This window comes from Thermobia domestica, chromosome 10, assembly GCF_964235325.1.
Source record: "Thermobia domestica chromosome 10, izTheDome1.hap1.1, whole genome shotgun sequence".
Classification (NCBI taxonomy): Eukaryota; Metazoa; Arthropoda; class Insecta; order Zygentoma; family Lepismatidae; genus Thermobia; species Thermobia domestica.
In genome coordinates this window covers 105,562,837-105,578,833 of record NC_137463.1, presented here as the reverse complement: position 1 = coordinate 105,578,833, position 15,997 = coordinate 105,562,837, and the positions used below count along the sequence as shown (strand labels likewise).

The following is a 15,997-nucleotide window of genomic DNA, read 5'->3' as shown; positions in this document are numbered from 1 at the left end:
AATATGTTGCAGCTCTCAACAAAAACAGTATTTTACTTTCAATTTACTTACTAAGAATTGGAATAAAATTTTTGTGGACAACTTTTCCTTACTAATTTATTTTGTCCTCCCATGGTTCTTTTAATGTGTTCGGCCATGACGCTGTAAAACTTGTATTGCTTAAATATAAAAATTATTATATATATAAATATATATATAGTTGATAAGATACGATAATGAACAATTTGTAAATTGGTTAAAAACTCGCTGCTAGAACCTAAATGTCTCTAGGTGCTGTAGGCTAGAACGCCTGTCTCAAATGGGAGTGTACATTTTGCGTACTTGGAGTGGAGCGTTAGAATATTGCTGGATAGAAAAAATATAAAAGACACTTGACAATCTTATCCGCCCTAGCTGAAAATCTTATCTACGCCGCTGCAAGGGAAATCTTGAACGAGATACCTGTGGCTAGTAGTTTGATAATTGGAAATGAGAGAGAATGCTCTGAATTTCCTGAGTGAGTATTTTCCTGAATGTGAGTGAAGTAAGTTTAATTACATTCTCAGGGAACACAATTTTATTTTTCCATGTGGCACTATTACGAAGCCTTATATTTTAATAGTATTCTTTTCTTTTTCAAATTTTGCCGCCCACTAAACATGCCGCCCTGGGCGGTGGCACGGCTCGACCCCCCCTCGCGCCGGCCCTGCACTGTTAGAACTTATTGTCACCGTTAGAAGTATGTGTGTTGCTATTAGAAGCATGTGTGTTACTATTAGGAGTATGTATGTAACTGTTATGAATATGCGTGTCACTGTTAGAAGTATATATGCTACTGTTAAGAATATGTTCGTCACTGTTAGGAGGAAGTGTGTCACTGTTGAAAGTGTGTATGTCACTGTTAAGAATATGTTTATCTCTGTTATTAAATTGTGTGCCGCTGTTAGGAGTTTATGTGTCACTTTGAATTACGTGTGTCACAATTTGAAGTATAGCTAAGTCTCAGTGTTAGATGTAGCCCTATGTATGTCGTCGTTTGAATACAAACAATAGATACAATGTGGTATTTAACAGTCTTTTTTTACATATACACTAAATAAATAAATAAATAAATAAATAAATAAATAAACGACCTGTTTCAACACAATTAAAGTCAACCAATTATTATTGAATTGGTTTCAAACGACATGCACCATAAATATTTTTTCTTAATTTTCTCGAAAACTATGCATGAAAATTGACTCACATCCAAACATCTCATTATATATATAAATAATAATTAATATATGTAGTCTTTGGATAACGTTATAGTAAATCAAGAAAATAACGTTTAAGAACTAATAATATATTTTGTACTATATCTCATTAGCCGTACTGTGTACTGTCATGCTACTAATATCATAACGGAAAGGTTGATGAGCGTATTTTCAGAATCAATTTCATATTAATAGGTGATGTGGTTATCGTACACTATCAATTTTTAAGTTTACAAAACCCTTTTTCTAAATATTCTCCAAAACTATGCATGAGGATTTATACTCACCCATATAATTTAGTTCAGTTCCATGAGGATTTGAAATACTTGGCGTATTAGGGACTCAAGTAGACTTTTGGTCATTTTCGACATATTTCATATTTAAGATCTCAACTCGAATCTTACTTCAGAGCTTAAAAAAAATCTCCAGATACTGCAAGTTACTCTTATAACGTTAAACAAGAAAATTAGGAAAACCAAATATGAACAAAAGATTATGATCTTGGTCAATAATTAGTTTTTGGATCAGAGTCCACAAAATTTTAGAGCCACCTCTAAATCGAGTTTTCGTTTTCTACAGAATAAACACATCACACTGAGTTAAGTGATAGTTTTGGTTTCACTACATTATATTTAGCTCTCCAGACAGTGCCTACAAGAAATTTTTTGGTGAAATATATAGGAGCTTTTTTGGGCCAATTGGATTTTGCTCGGATTCGCGCAACATAAACAATTTCGAAGGAAGCCTCGTTCACAAAGACAAAAATCCCGTAGACTGCGACTTTTGTGCGGGGAATTTGTTTTTGGCGAATATTCTTACTTCAAACTTAAGGTGCGACTATTATGCGAGGGCCACTATTACGCGAGTAAACACGGTAATAATATTGTATAAAACTTATTTTCCTCTTTCATTGTTAAGAATGAAATAACATCTTTGTTCACTTAATCCTCAATGGAAGTTTGATTCATTATCTATTAACCTCTTCACGGATATGGCATCGAATGATGCCATATATTTATCGGGAAAATTATTCAATTTTTTTCACGAAAAAGAGTGCGAACCGAAGTTAAGTAAAAGCAAGTGCTTCAGAATATTATTTTTACTTACCTTCAGTTCGCACTCTTCTTCGTGAAAAAAAAAAAAAAAAAAAAAAAAATCGGATTATTTTCCCGATAAATGTATGGCATCATTCGATGCCATATCCGTGAAGAGGTTAAATATAATAATAATAAGTCACTGTATAGAGAGAAGAGCCCGCCTAATGTTTTGGAGAATGAAATCTGTTTTACAAAAAAAGTAATTAATGAATAGTGAATGAAATAGACAGTGAAACCTTGGAATATTAACCTAATATGTTTCAGATCCTTATTGAAGTTCTGAAACATTTTCCTCCTCTAAAATAACGGAAACTGAATTAATCTGTTCCTGGATCCCATTAACTCGAATTTTCAATATAATTTTAACAGTAAACACACTGAATTGTAAGGTAAAGTATTTACAAATAAATTAACACTTGAATAAACACAAACTTTTAAAGACTAATGACGTAAATACTAATAATAAACTAAAATGTATGCCTAGGTATACTAAGAACTCAACAACGCAATGTGCAAGTGACCCGGGAGCAGGGGAAATGTATCCACAAACACACAGGAAAAGCCTGTTGGGTACTCGGATTCCAAGCAGCGTTCGTATTCCGGAGGTAGTTCACACTAGGTAATATTCATATATACAGTATAATGTACAGATTACGTAAGTGATTGAATTATTGTAAATGTTTTTGCTCCGCTTCAAAATACGTACATTGCTAAAATAAATTGAACTTGATGTCATTTGTTGGTGATTTAATCGCCTTTACTCTTATCTTATAGTATAGTAAAGAAGCCTAAAAGTCGTCAGAGACGCATAGAGCAAGGAGGAAATTTATTCACCTATATTATAAAGGGTGTTTGAAAAGTCTTGAATCATGATAAACTCTTTCGTTTTCATCTGCATCACCTGCACTACTATTTTATTGTGTTATTGTAAAAACAAGGGGCCGGTTTTGCGGTTAACACAGGCCTGGTGTTATCGATTTGATATCTGATATTGAAAGTTTGTATTAGTTTTTCATTATTTACTTGTGATCAAAGTTTAAAGCGGTGTATTTGACATTTATACCAAGTAACGAACAACGTATTATATTTCCTGTAATCTTTCAGGAAAGTAGTTTTCTGCGCGTATGAATTTTATAACACATACTGAGTAGAAATGCTGCTAACAATCATCCCTATGTTCACTATTTTCTTCCTCGTCCCCCACTGTATTTCGTTTCTCGTAACCACTTATAAATGATATATGTCACACTTGATTATCCTCCATATGAGTCACGTTCGTTGAGTAAAGAAAATGTTTTTGTTAAAGTAGTTGCTAGGCAACTGCATATAAAGCAACACCAATGGTGAGTTGATCTCAGAAGAGTGATCCTAGTAACAATCAATTCAGGGGTATCATTAAGAGAGGATAGAGGACAATTTCTACCCTTTTGAGTTTGAGAAACATTTTTAAAATCAACTGTATACTAATATGCTAATAAAGAATTTAAGAATGTTGCTTTCCTCCCTGTCCGAAGAAAAATTTGAAGTGACATAACTGAGCTGGTTGTTAATGGAATACTAAAGTCCATTACATTACTATAGAATGAATAATGGATATCATTTGGAACATGAAATACTTATGATTCCAGACTTTTGGGACATTTTATATGAATTTTTATTAACTTTATTGGAGTGCAATATATATCTTACTATGTTCATATGAACATGGATACTAGGAATCTTATTACGTCCCTGACGCTGACGAACATTAAATAAATTTTATTGGAATATAGGACAGAACAATCAAAATTTACTTTGCTTTTTATTCTTATAGGCTTAAGATATAAAATGTATCAAAGTCTCTGGCGACGCCCGTACTGTAATTTTGTTAGCAAAATAATGAAATATAGTTTTGGATATTTTCCTCCTTAGTTTTAACCGATCTGAATATAAAAGAAACGGAAATGTTTTCTGTTTACCCATTTTGTATATATTCATATCTACAAAGTCCATCTAAATAACTATATAAGCACTGGCTTGACAGCCATTCACAAGTTTGAGCCGCTTCAACGGCACCTGTTAGCGAGAAGCGGAATTAGTCCAGCCTATCGACGAGCACATGGCGCATCGTTCTGCTTCGAACAAGCGTATCAGGACCCTGGAAATTGAGGTGCACCGGTCGAGAATTGAACCTGAGACCATTCCGGTGTGAGTTCAACGCTCTAACCAGTAGAATGCAGAACCCCAACACAAAATTCATGTAACTTCTGTACTTTAATGCATTTAAATACCTGTTGTTGAAATACCGCTATCTTTGTGTGTGTGTGTTTTTTTAGCCTATTTATTTATGTGGGAAATTCTTTTTGTTTCTTTTGAAATGAACTAGATAGAATGTAGAATTTTAATTGTTACATTGCTTTATTCTTCAAATGTTTTTAAATGCCTCTCACCTCGTAAATATTAAATCTTTTCATATGTAACATATTGGTAATCAAACTTAAATTTAGCAATAGTAATTCCGGTAGAGATGGATCACTTTTTTTCTGGTTCCAATAACTCGAATAATTGAGCATGTGGAGCATGTTTTTCTGGAAGAAGTTCAAGAAAGAACTTTCTGTAATCATAATTAAAGGTTTTTAGGATCAAAAAAGATATATTTCTACCCGAAATTAAGCTTGAAAAAAAAAATGACTGACTAGTCCATCTATCCCATAATACTATGAGTTAGATGGACTATGCACTGTGGGAGTGATGGACCATATGCAGAAGCTAAACAATAAAGAAATAAGTAAATAACTTGATAAGTTTTGTCCTTAAATATGTAATATGTTATATTAATTAAGTAAATATTATACAGCTGCCAAGTTTTTACTGAAATCTAACATTGATCTAATATAATCTAATATTGATTAAACTAAGATAAACATATAGGAAATTTAAAAATGAACTTTATTTTTAACATGGAATCTAGAAAAGAAACATTTGCAAATGACAAAAATACGTAAGTTTAATGTTAAAAAAAAAAAAAAAGACATTGTACTGTAGTTTTAAATTTTACTACATAAATGATAAACATTCTCATATTTCGAGCAGTTATCATGTAACCAGCGTTCATACATAATACACTGTATCTTGTCGTCTTCTCTTCTTGTTTCATTATAATTTTCGCCGTATCCAACACACTCGTTTTCATCATATTCCTCCATATCATCACTGTTCACATATATTATAAATTGATCATCGTCGCTGGATGAAGATAAAGATATAATCGGAATTCTCTTCTTCTTGTTTCATGTCTCTCTCTCTCTTTTTTTTTTTTTTTTTTTTTTTTCAATTTGGTGCACTTAACCTTTCTCTTCCTGTTTCTCTGTAAAGTGATGTGTTCGTTCGAAGTGAGTACTTTTGCCATAACCTTGCTACTTTTCCTACCAGATTTCATTTACTTTAGAAAAGGGACTGGTGATATTGAATTCAATTTTTTAGAAGGAGTTTTAATGATGGTTTCATCTAGCATCTGATTTACGGTTTTATTTGGAGACTGAAGAAATTTGGTTTCGTTACTGTTTAGTCCTGATGTTCCTGGAGTCACTACACTTCCACTAGTAATCGTGTGCGTGGGTTTCCTCGGGGTTCTCCCGTTTCCTTCCACTTTCTTCATTCCCTCATTTCATTCATTTCCCATAATCACTGTCTCCTTTAGCCTAACCGGCATAACTGTGGGACGTAAAACTCAAAGATTTCATTTCATTTTCATTTCACTTTCACTAGTATTTTGTACCTCGCTTTGTAACTCAACACTAATAGATTTTGATGTGAGAAGGGGATCTGAAATTAGGAAAGTATACAGAGGGATGGCGTTACGGTTAAGAGGAACTATTGCTGTTGCCTTGAAAACAAATGTTAATTTTGTTAATAAAACTCAAATAGATTAAGAAATAAATTAGTGTAAACTCGTTTGTTTTAACTAAAATAATATTTTCATTTCTATCAAAGTAAAGTCTTCTTACTCATAAATGATCTTCCTAGGGTGAGATATCCGCAATATCGCTCTTTTTGTTTGGTATCGGTCTGTACCCCTTTTTTTCTGAGGTATGGGCTTTGGATCATCCTATCTTTGAGATAGGGGTGCCGCCCGGTCTAGATTGTGGGACGGATTGTACTCTCTAAATCTAGAAACCTTAAAATAACATAAAAATACTTAAAATAGCAGAAGAAAATGAAACATTAAAAGTGATTTTGTTCTACTCTCTTCCCGTCTCTCCCAGATATTACAAACAACAACTTTTGCACAATATAAGATTTATAAACCATTCACTACAAATCAAGTTAAAGCCCACAAGTCTACAAAATAAATATTGAAGCCAGTTGCATATAGCGTAAGGATAGGCAGACCACTTTCTTATGTTCTTTCTTTTCCTTTCCTAAATACCACTCTCTCACAATTGCAGTGGTTCATCTATCCCAAGAAGGGGAGGTCAGAAGAATAGTTTACTTGTAGCTTTAGAACGCGGGAAACTTCATTTCATTCATTAACATATTCTTTTATAATGAAATGCGCTAGTAAAAAACAAAAGCGAAGAAATCCACATCAAGAACTTTGAATATTGCTTTCAACGAAATGTGGTTAAAAAAAAGTTTTGATCTACCTGAAATGGAAAATTTCGTCTACTGAAGAAATGTGTGCACTTCAACTTCAGGAAAACACAGTGTCTAGCATACATCCTCCATAACACTATACCAATATTTACGCAGCACTCTGGTAGGTAGTTTACAATCTATGACCCTGGTTCGACTCATGCAGTTGATCCATCTCTATCGGACTTACCCTATATTAATTTTTTATATATAATATAAATTTATTTTGAGAAATCAAGGGACATTTATGAGTAACTAAACTTGAAGAAAAATCAGTAAAATCATACTATTTGAATTCCAATTCATTTAAAGGGAAACAGGAAAATAATTCACTATATAAGTCAATAAGCTAGAAAAGAAAGGTAACGTAGATACTCAGTAGCGTTAAGTGGGAAAGTTAGGCTATTCTCCATATCTCTGTTGTGAAATTTATGTATTGTATACATATTTTATCTAGTTTTTTTTTCTGTATTTATGGCAACTACGTTTATAAATATTTTATCTGACATTTTTCTCTCTTGTTTACAGATTGACAGTTCCGAAATGGAGGGTGAAAAAACGCCAAATGGACCAGATGGCCATACTTCTAATGGCCAAGACAATTTTGGAACTGCTGAGAGCAAGAAGTCTCTTCGACTACCTTCTTTCAGCGAGTGCGTTGGTAGTGCAATATATGTTATACGTAATGTGACTGTGGAGCCAGTGATGTTTTTCTACCTACTTTCTTTTACATTAACAGTTGTTATAGAAAATCAGTTTTATATTGACAAAGTATGCCTTTCTACTTTTAGTAGCAATAACACTGAAATTTGCGACAATTTGAAAAATGAGACATATTCAGAACAAGAAATTGAGGTTCAAAAGACAGTGTCTAATTTTCTAATGTTTAATAATCTTATTCGTCAAGTGCTTCCTGTAATAACAGGGTTTTTATTGGCCATTTGGACAGATCGTCACGGGCCAAAGACAGCGATGGTAGTGGGTATGATTGGGAAATCAGTTTATTTTGCAGGCTATATGTTAAATGCTTATTACATTCAGTGGCCAGTTGAATACATACTTCTTTGTGCAGCCTTGCCCCGTGCCATAGCCGGGTATGATATCAGTATTTTTATGGGTATGTACAGCTACATATCGGCCGTATCAACACCTTCAGATCGGACAATGAGAATAGCAATTTTGGAAAGCTCCCTTGTGATTACCCTTCCTCTAGGTATCTCTCTGGGATCTTATATTTTCACAGCCTCAGGAAGAAGTTACATAGTTTGCTTCTTTATTAGTTTCATTGTAAGTACAATAGGAGTGTTCTACACAGTGTTTGGTGTGAAAAATATAAAACGTTCCACCACAAACAACGAGGGAGAACGTTTTGCAGGCGAGAGAACTGGTTGCTGGGACATCCTTGTTGACTCCTTTAGGATAACTTTCCGGAGACGAAAAGGAAACAAAAGGATGTATATCATCATGCTTCTCATTGTGTCTTTGCTCAACAGTTCCATTTACGGTAACTATATTGTCAACCTATTAAACTCTTAGACAGTTCATTCGTAGTTTGTGTAATGTAGTTAGGTTAGTTTAGATTAGGTTAGGTTGTATAATGTAGTTTGTATTACTTCATGATGCAATATTACTTTGATGAATTGCTAAAAAGAAAAAGAACTATGAATTTCACAGTGTTTTTGAGTCTCCTTAAATACATATGTATCAAACATAAACTTCTCCACTGTGTTAGGAAGCAGATGTTGTATGTTGGAGTACCTGTATAGCTTCATGGTTAGGACCTTTTGGCGCAGGCCCAAACTCTCCAGAGTACGAAACTTCGAATGAGAAACCGAAATATAGCACGTAGTTCATTTTAGTATTAATACACACACACTGCAAAACATAATTTACTGTTTGAATAGCTTTGTCATCTTTTAGATGCAACTTTTGGTCATTGATTAACATGTCCAAAATTGTGCTGAATTGTCTCCCAGTGAACAAAAAATCTCTAGAATGTATTCTAAAACTGCTTGATTGAAACTTCTCTAAGAGTGTTGAAAATATGAATTAGAACATAAACATGATCTTCTAATATATTCAGTGAATATACGGGTTTGAAAGGACTTTTAAACAATGTCAAGACACTTTATAAATTTACAAGTTCGTACATCACTGGACACATCAGAAGTTCAGGTACATTTTGAACACTCTTAAGGCAATTACTATTAACTTCTGTTAGGATGAATTCTAGATATTTTTTGTTCACTGGTAGCACTTCAAAATATTCTTCCAATAGTCATTAAAAAAAAAAAGGTCAATCACTGATTTATTTTTGCAGTATAGTAGGGCGCATTCTTTATCACCTGCGTATTATAACAACACAAAGGAATATCATAATAAGAACATTTGAAATTAATCGATAGGCATATGGACATAGTTGGGGTGACATGCAGTTAGCTAATAGAATTCAATGGTATCTGTAAATGTTAACGACTCATAATTACAATTCACAATCAACTGCAACTTATTTTTTGTATCATAAATCTAAGATACACCAAGGTCATTTACCTGATATTCATTCAGTTACTCTCCACCTCCTTATATTTTGCATTAATCATGTAGAATTTAGAGCAAATATCACTCACTCTTTTGCTTTTAATCAAATATACATCTAATGATGTTTGAATTTTCATTTCAATTCTTGACCTTAATTTCCAGTAGTAAACTTCCCAAATGAAATATAATATGTTGTTTTCATTGATTTTCTGACTCACTTTGGAAATATTGTTTCTTGATGCTTTCAGTACAAAATACTCTCAAACTGACTGTATTTGGAACGGTGCATAAATGGAAATAATTGCATTTAATAATATATTTTATTACTCGCTGTGACATCATTTAGTGGCCATAAGTGCATTAACTTTCTTAAGAAGTTATTTTCAGAAATTTGTAATTATTATTAACGTTGTAAAATAATGTTTTCGGGATTAATAGTTTTGCAAAATAGCAACTACTCTTCTACATTACATTTTTTGATTCTTTCTTCTTCTAAAGATCTATCAACTGCAGTGATGCGAAAAGCTGACCCCAGCTAACTGGGAAAAAGACTCAAAAGAAGAAGTAGAAATTATAATTGTTTCTTCATTTTTTTAATTCATAAAACGACATGGATTCGTTCCAACAGTATAATTTCTTTTAATTCCTTAGCATTACTCCTTAACGTCTAGTATTGTTGTGTATTTTAACATAATTTTAAGTAATAGGTAGCTATCTAATTAATGTCTTCTACTGTGTAAGATATAAATGTTTTTCTTTTTCAGATGAAAATTCGATGACGTATTTGTACTTCCAGCGAAAATTTGCTTGGGGAACAGAGGAATATAGTAATTTCCAGGTGGTTAACACCAGTATATCTGTCTTTGGTATGATTTACTTTCTACTGAAAAACATTAACAGTATAATAAGTTCAGTTAAGTGAGTCCGAAGGGGAAAATCTAGGAGGTAACATTTAACATTATCTTGAGAGGTACAATCATTTTTTTAAAAAAGATATCTACTAGTTTTAATTCAAGTAAATATTACCTTCTTCCGCTAAACAACAGATTAAATCACTGAATCTGAAACTAATACTTTATTCTCAGACAAATTAAAATAAATTAGAATGTTCCAGTTAACCTACAAATTGAAGATTTGAACATAACATTTATAATCTTACATAAATACATTTCTGAGCTTAATATTATTGGTATCTATTACACATAGATAAGGTTAATAATAATAATAATAAAAATAATATAAGTGCCCAGAAAAGTAGTATAGCTTTGGCACCATTATAAAACTCAGATAAATATAAAATATGCATACAGAGATATTATTATGTTATAATTTTTATTTTATTATATGTCTGTATGAAAGCAACAATGATAATTTCAACATGAATATTCTACATTTCATGGGACCTATTTTGAAGAAATTGGAAACTATGTTTTTAAGTTTGATGGGGAAAAAAATGTACATAACTGAATTGTAATTTTGCACTTTAGTGTCAGAATTTAGTTTTACTCAATAGTTACAATTTGAAATATATTTCTTCTCCTTCTATTTGAAATATATTCTCTCATTGTAAAGCTCGAATACCCTTTTTTTAAAATTCTTTTATGTTTTGTATTTACATTTAATATTTCACGAATTGTTCAAGTCAATAACTGTGAACCGAAAAATATTTATTGATATGACAACCATATGAATTACTAATGTATTGCTAATGAATTACTCTGATACGCCTGAGTATCGAAGAGATACATCCACACTGCAACTTTTAGCGTGTACATTGCCTTGCAGGGATAACAAATTAGCAAGTAATTAACATTGAGGATTTCTATTAGTTTTCATTTGACTGAGCTTTACGCAGTATACTTGAGATTTATACCAAATAACGAACAACGTATTACGTTTTCTATAATTTTTCACAAAAATAGTTTTGTGAGCTTATTAATTTTCTAACAAAATTAATTTATATTAACAGAAGTGCTATTGACTGTTTTTGATGTTCTTACACTTATTGTCAGTGTATTCCAATTCGTAAAAGCTTTTCAAATTGGTATTAAGCTAGGTACATTTGACATTCCGTTTGATCACTTTGCTAGTCATTTGCTTGAGCTCTTCTTTCATTCAGGAGGCGTGGTTGCCAGATCACAGAATTAAAGTCCATAATGTTCTTGTTTTGCGACGACTTGTTTCGTTTCTCGTAAGCACATTTAAGTAATTTATTCCACATACTTTATTATCTCTCATAATAGCATTTCACTTTAATTAGAAAGAAATATTTTTTCTAAACAATAGTTGTTATTTGGCAATTGTACAGAAACCATCGTGAATGATGTGTTACTAAAATCACCCCAATTAGTAAGTTACAATGTTAGGCACTTCATTACCATTACCATTTTAACACTACTCTAAAATCCGAAAAAAATTGAAGTAGCATTAGACATGTGTAAAATATTAACGTAACACGGATAACTCAAGACGATTGTATTAAATTAACATAGCCATTTTTGATATTCATTATAGGTACATGGTAAATATTACTAGATTTTGAGAATAACTTAAGTGTATAACCATACACAAATTAAATTAAACTTTTACCTACTTATATACTCATATCTTAATGGTAATTAAAATGTGATGATAATCTGACAACTATTTGTTATTAGCTTATTAGTATTGTGAACTTTATTAACAGTAGTACTAGGTAAATGAATGAGGAAATTATCTTTTCTTCTTTTCAAAAATTGTTTGATAAACTAAATAGCATCCTCTATAAAATTTATGATTATTATTTATTAATTATTATGTCTGTAAATAAATATGCGAAAGATAATATTTCTGCCCTGTTATTTTCAAGAAAAAATAATTTATCTTCATTTCTTTACCTATTTTTAATAAATACTCGAAAGCAGGATAATTGAACATTGAGACTTAATTTCAGATAAGCAACTATCTATTTTATGTAGGAGGTGCAGCCATGTTTCAGTAAATCTTGAATACCTACCTTTGTAACCTTGAATACTAACATTGTAAGAAGTTCTATGTCTATTAGGAAATGAAACTTTTGAGTTTTACGTCCCACGGTTATGCCGGTTAGGCTAAAGGAGACGGTGATGAGAAATGAGTGAAATGGTGAATTGAAGAAAGAGAGAAGAAACGGGCGAACCCCAAGGAAACCCACGCACACGGTGTTTGTCCACCACAAAGTTCACTTGGCGCGAGCTGGGATCGAATCAGGGATCCCAAGCATCAGAGGTGAACGCTCTACCACTGTGTCACCGCGGCCCCGATCTATTAAGAAGTCAGAGTGCCTGATAATAGAGGAGTACTAATTGACTATCAACCAAATATCTTTATAGTAAAGTCATTACTATTTTGTTCTTTTATCTCTAAAGATAGTATCTTTATTTCTAATTCTTAATATGTTCCTTCATTCCAGTTCCCTGATTTCTAGAAAAAAACTCTCCATCTCTCATCTGCTTTACTGGCTTACTACTATTCGACTTAGCTATGTTAGATAAACCTAGTTTTCGAATTTGACATCCAACCCCGACAGACAGACCGACGGATACTCTTAGTCATAATCAGGATTGCAGTAGACAAAGGCAATATTATTCCACTATTTTGAAGTCTATCATGAAAGATTATGTATAAGATTACAACATCAGACTACAGATAAATGTTTTAAATTTGAGGTAAATGTTGGAGTTTCCTTGAACACTACTGTATACATAATGATGTGCAAATCTTTCTTTTTTTCAGCAATTCTGATGGTTATTCCAGTGTTGACGAAAGTTCTGCATGTACCAGACACTCATCTTGGTCTTTGCGGTTCATTGACTCTTATCATCTCACGTCTATGCTATGCTCTGGCATCAGAAACTTCAACACTATTCATTGGTATGTATATACATTACATTTCATACAAGGTAATGCATCTATCGCAGAATTATATATTTACTGTTGCTGTGTATGTATTTATGTGATGTACCCTAGCAAGACGAAGTTTGGAATTGGACTAGAAGCGTATGGGACATGTTGCGTAAGTTACAATAGACGAAAGTGACGTAGAGTCAGTATGTAATGCAATGTTCATTCCAAATAAAGTAGAAAAGAACAGGGCATGGAGTGAAGTTACTTCTATAACATATTTAGAGATTAAATCAGAAGGCACTATGGTCTAAATTTATCGGGGGACAAAGTAGAAGTCACATAACTTGGTTTCTTAAAGTTGTTTTGTTTCAAAATTTCTTAAATAATTTAAGGATTGCTGCTAGGTTAAGTGGTTTGAGGCCTCGACTATGTTTTAGATAATTTTTCCATGTGTTCTCATATCTTCTTCTGTGAAATAATATTGCATTGATTATTATTTTTCTTTTAACCACTTCAACCATTTGAAGTTGATTATGCAAATGATTAGGTTACTCGAAATGCAATTTTTGTTGAGTAAAATATAAGCATTAGACTTCCATTAAAATGTTCTTTTCTGGTAAAGAAGCCCTGGTTGCATCTGATATTTAATCACACTAGTTCTGGAATAATCGATAAAACACCTGATTTATCAGAAACTACAGATTACTGCTGCCACATATATTATATCTTATAGAATATTCAATTTCTGTCTTTACTTTCGCTATCCAAAGTTTAAAACTTTTCCAATATTATACTTGCTTAAAATCGCGTTGCGCCAAATTAAAGTATTAATTTCAGCTATTACAGATACAGTGGAGAGATTTGTGAAAATATCAGAGCAAGTCATTTCGTTGACGAGGGATGTGTATATCTATCAACATTGTTTTTTTCAGTTAATTTACTTATTTATTTGTTTCGACAAACAAGAAAGAAATATCTAGTTTTTCATCAAACGTGAGAAAGATGGGTACACTGATAAATACAAATACTAATCTATTGTAGCAACGTGTCCTATATTATAAACTAATTTAAACGTTAAAATATTAAGAATACAACGAAATTAATGGAGAGATCATATCAAATAACAGTAAGTATTAAACGATATTGTAGATTTGGGATTATGTTGATTTTTTAATTTCAAATAATCAAATCAAGTGTAGTTTTATTGTTTCTATTATAAATGTCTATTTTATTGATTATCTCAAAGTATTTTTCACAAGTCTTCTACCAATAGCAGATTTCGAGAGAAATTTTATTCACATTTTGTAACAGAAGATTACACCATTACTACGGCCACGTGTTTTAAGTTGCGAAAATTTTTCAATTTCAAATGTACACAATCGATCATTCTATTAAGAATTTTACAAAGAAATCATTGAAAGTTGTGCTTTCTAAGGCTAAAAGGTCGTCATTTTCCATAAATTTTCACTATAATTCAACATTCAAATTAAATTGTAGATGAATATGAAACCCATGCTAAGTGCCCAAAATGAAAAAGTTCCGTTTAATGTCAAAATGTGGGCTATATGTCTAACACTGCTCAGTTAAAATCGAGATATCTAGTATTCACTGTGGAAGTAGTTCAAATAATCGTCAGAAGAATGCGCGTGGGTCTATGTGCTACCAGTACTGAAGTAAAATCTGAGCATTTTACTCAACATTGTCATTTTGGCATTTACTCGGATTTTATAGTTAGTCTACAATTCAGTTTGTACGCCAAAAAATACGAAATTTTGAAGATTCACATCACTCGTTTTAACGTTTTTAAGGTATGTGGATATCATAATTACAGAGGTATATAGTATATTCAAGTTTTTAAACGACTCCAAAAAGAAGAAGAAGGAGGAGGAGGTGTGTATATTTGTTGTGATTATGTTCATCCACTTCAACATAGGTGCAGCTTTTTTTTTTTTTTTTTTTTTTTTTTTTGTTTGTTTGTTTGTTTGAGCAAACATGCGTCTATATAAATTCCATCAAAATATGAGTATGAGTATAGTCTTCGGAGCTAGACTATGAAACACCTCAACGGCTGGAGTGAAGTGGGTTAATATATTAAAAAAAGAAGTTCTCATCAACAAACGTATTGAAACATAACAAACTAAGAACTCCATTTCCTGTGTCCATTTCTAGTTGTATAATTAATCCTTAGCTTTCCTAAATTTTATTGTTGTTATATAGTTTAACTATCATATACAATATCTCTGTTATCATATTACATACATGTAAGTACTATATATGACAGTCAACTTGAATTTGGCAGTCATATAAATGATACAACAAAAGGGATGAGTAAACTTATATTGATATCTCTGTTATTATATTACATACATGTAAGTACTATATATGACAGTCAACTTGAATTTGGCAGTCATATAAATGATACAACAAAAGGGATGAGTAAACTTATATTAACCTTTTAGGCTTATACCCATGTGTTTTATATTCAATTTTTGGCCTGACTTTAAAAATGGTAGTTGATATGTGTATTTATTTAAGGTACTTGTAATCTCTAAATTAGAATTTGGTTCAGTTATATGGAACAAAATCTCTAATATATTAATAAACAATATATAAACAGTACAGAAATGTTTTGGTGGGGTTCTCTGTTAT

The 15,997-nt window shown here is 32.0% G+C and overlaps 1 protein-coding gene across 4 annotated transcripts in view; it reads left to right on the top strand.

Annotated features, from left to right (window-relative positions):
• Nucleotides 1-15,997, top strand: part of LOC145662625 (lysosomal proton-coupled steroid conjugate and bile acid symporter SLC46A3-like) — a 122,700-nt gene that overhangs the window by 86,769 nt on the left and 19,934 nt on the right. For 3 of the 4 annotated variants that reach the window (XM_081728364.1, XM_081728366.1, XM_081728365.1), the window contains exons 2-4: nucleotides 7,475-8,450; nucleotides 10,249-10,350; nucleotides 13,238-13,375. In XM_081728364.1, coding sequence (XP_081584490.1) covers nucleotides 7,475-8,450; nucleotides 10,249-10,350; nucleotides 13,238-13,375 — 1,216 coding nt within the window. Of the gene's footprint in view, nucleotides 1-2,815; nucleotides 2,952-7,474; nucleotides 8,451-10,248; nucleotides 10,351-13,237; nucleotides 13,376-15,997 lie in introns of those variants that run through there. The other variant, XM_081728367.1, reaches the window with a different exon arrangement.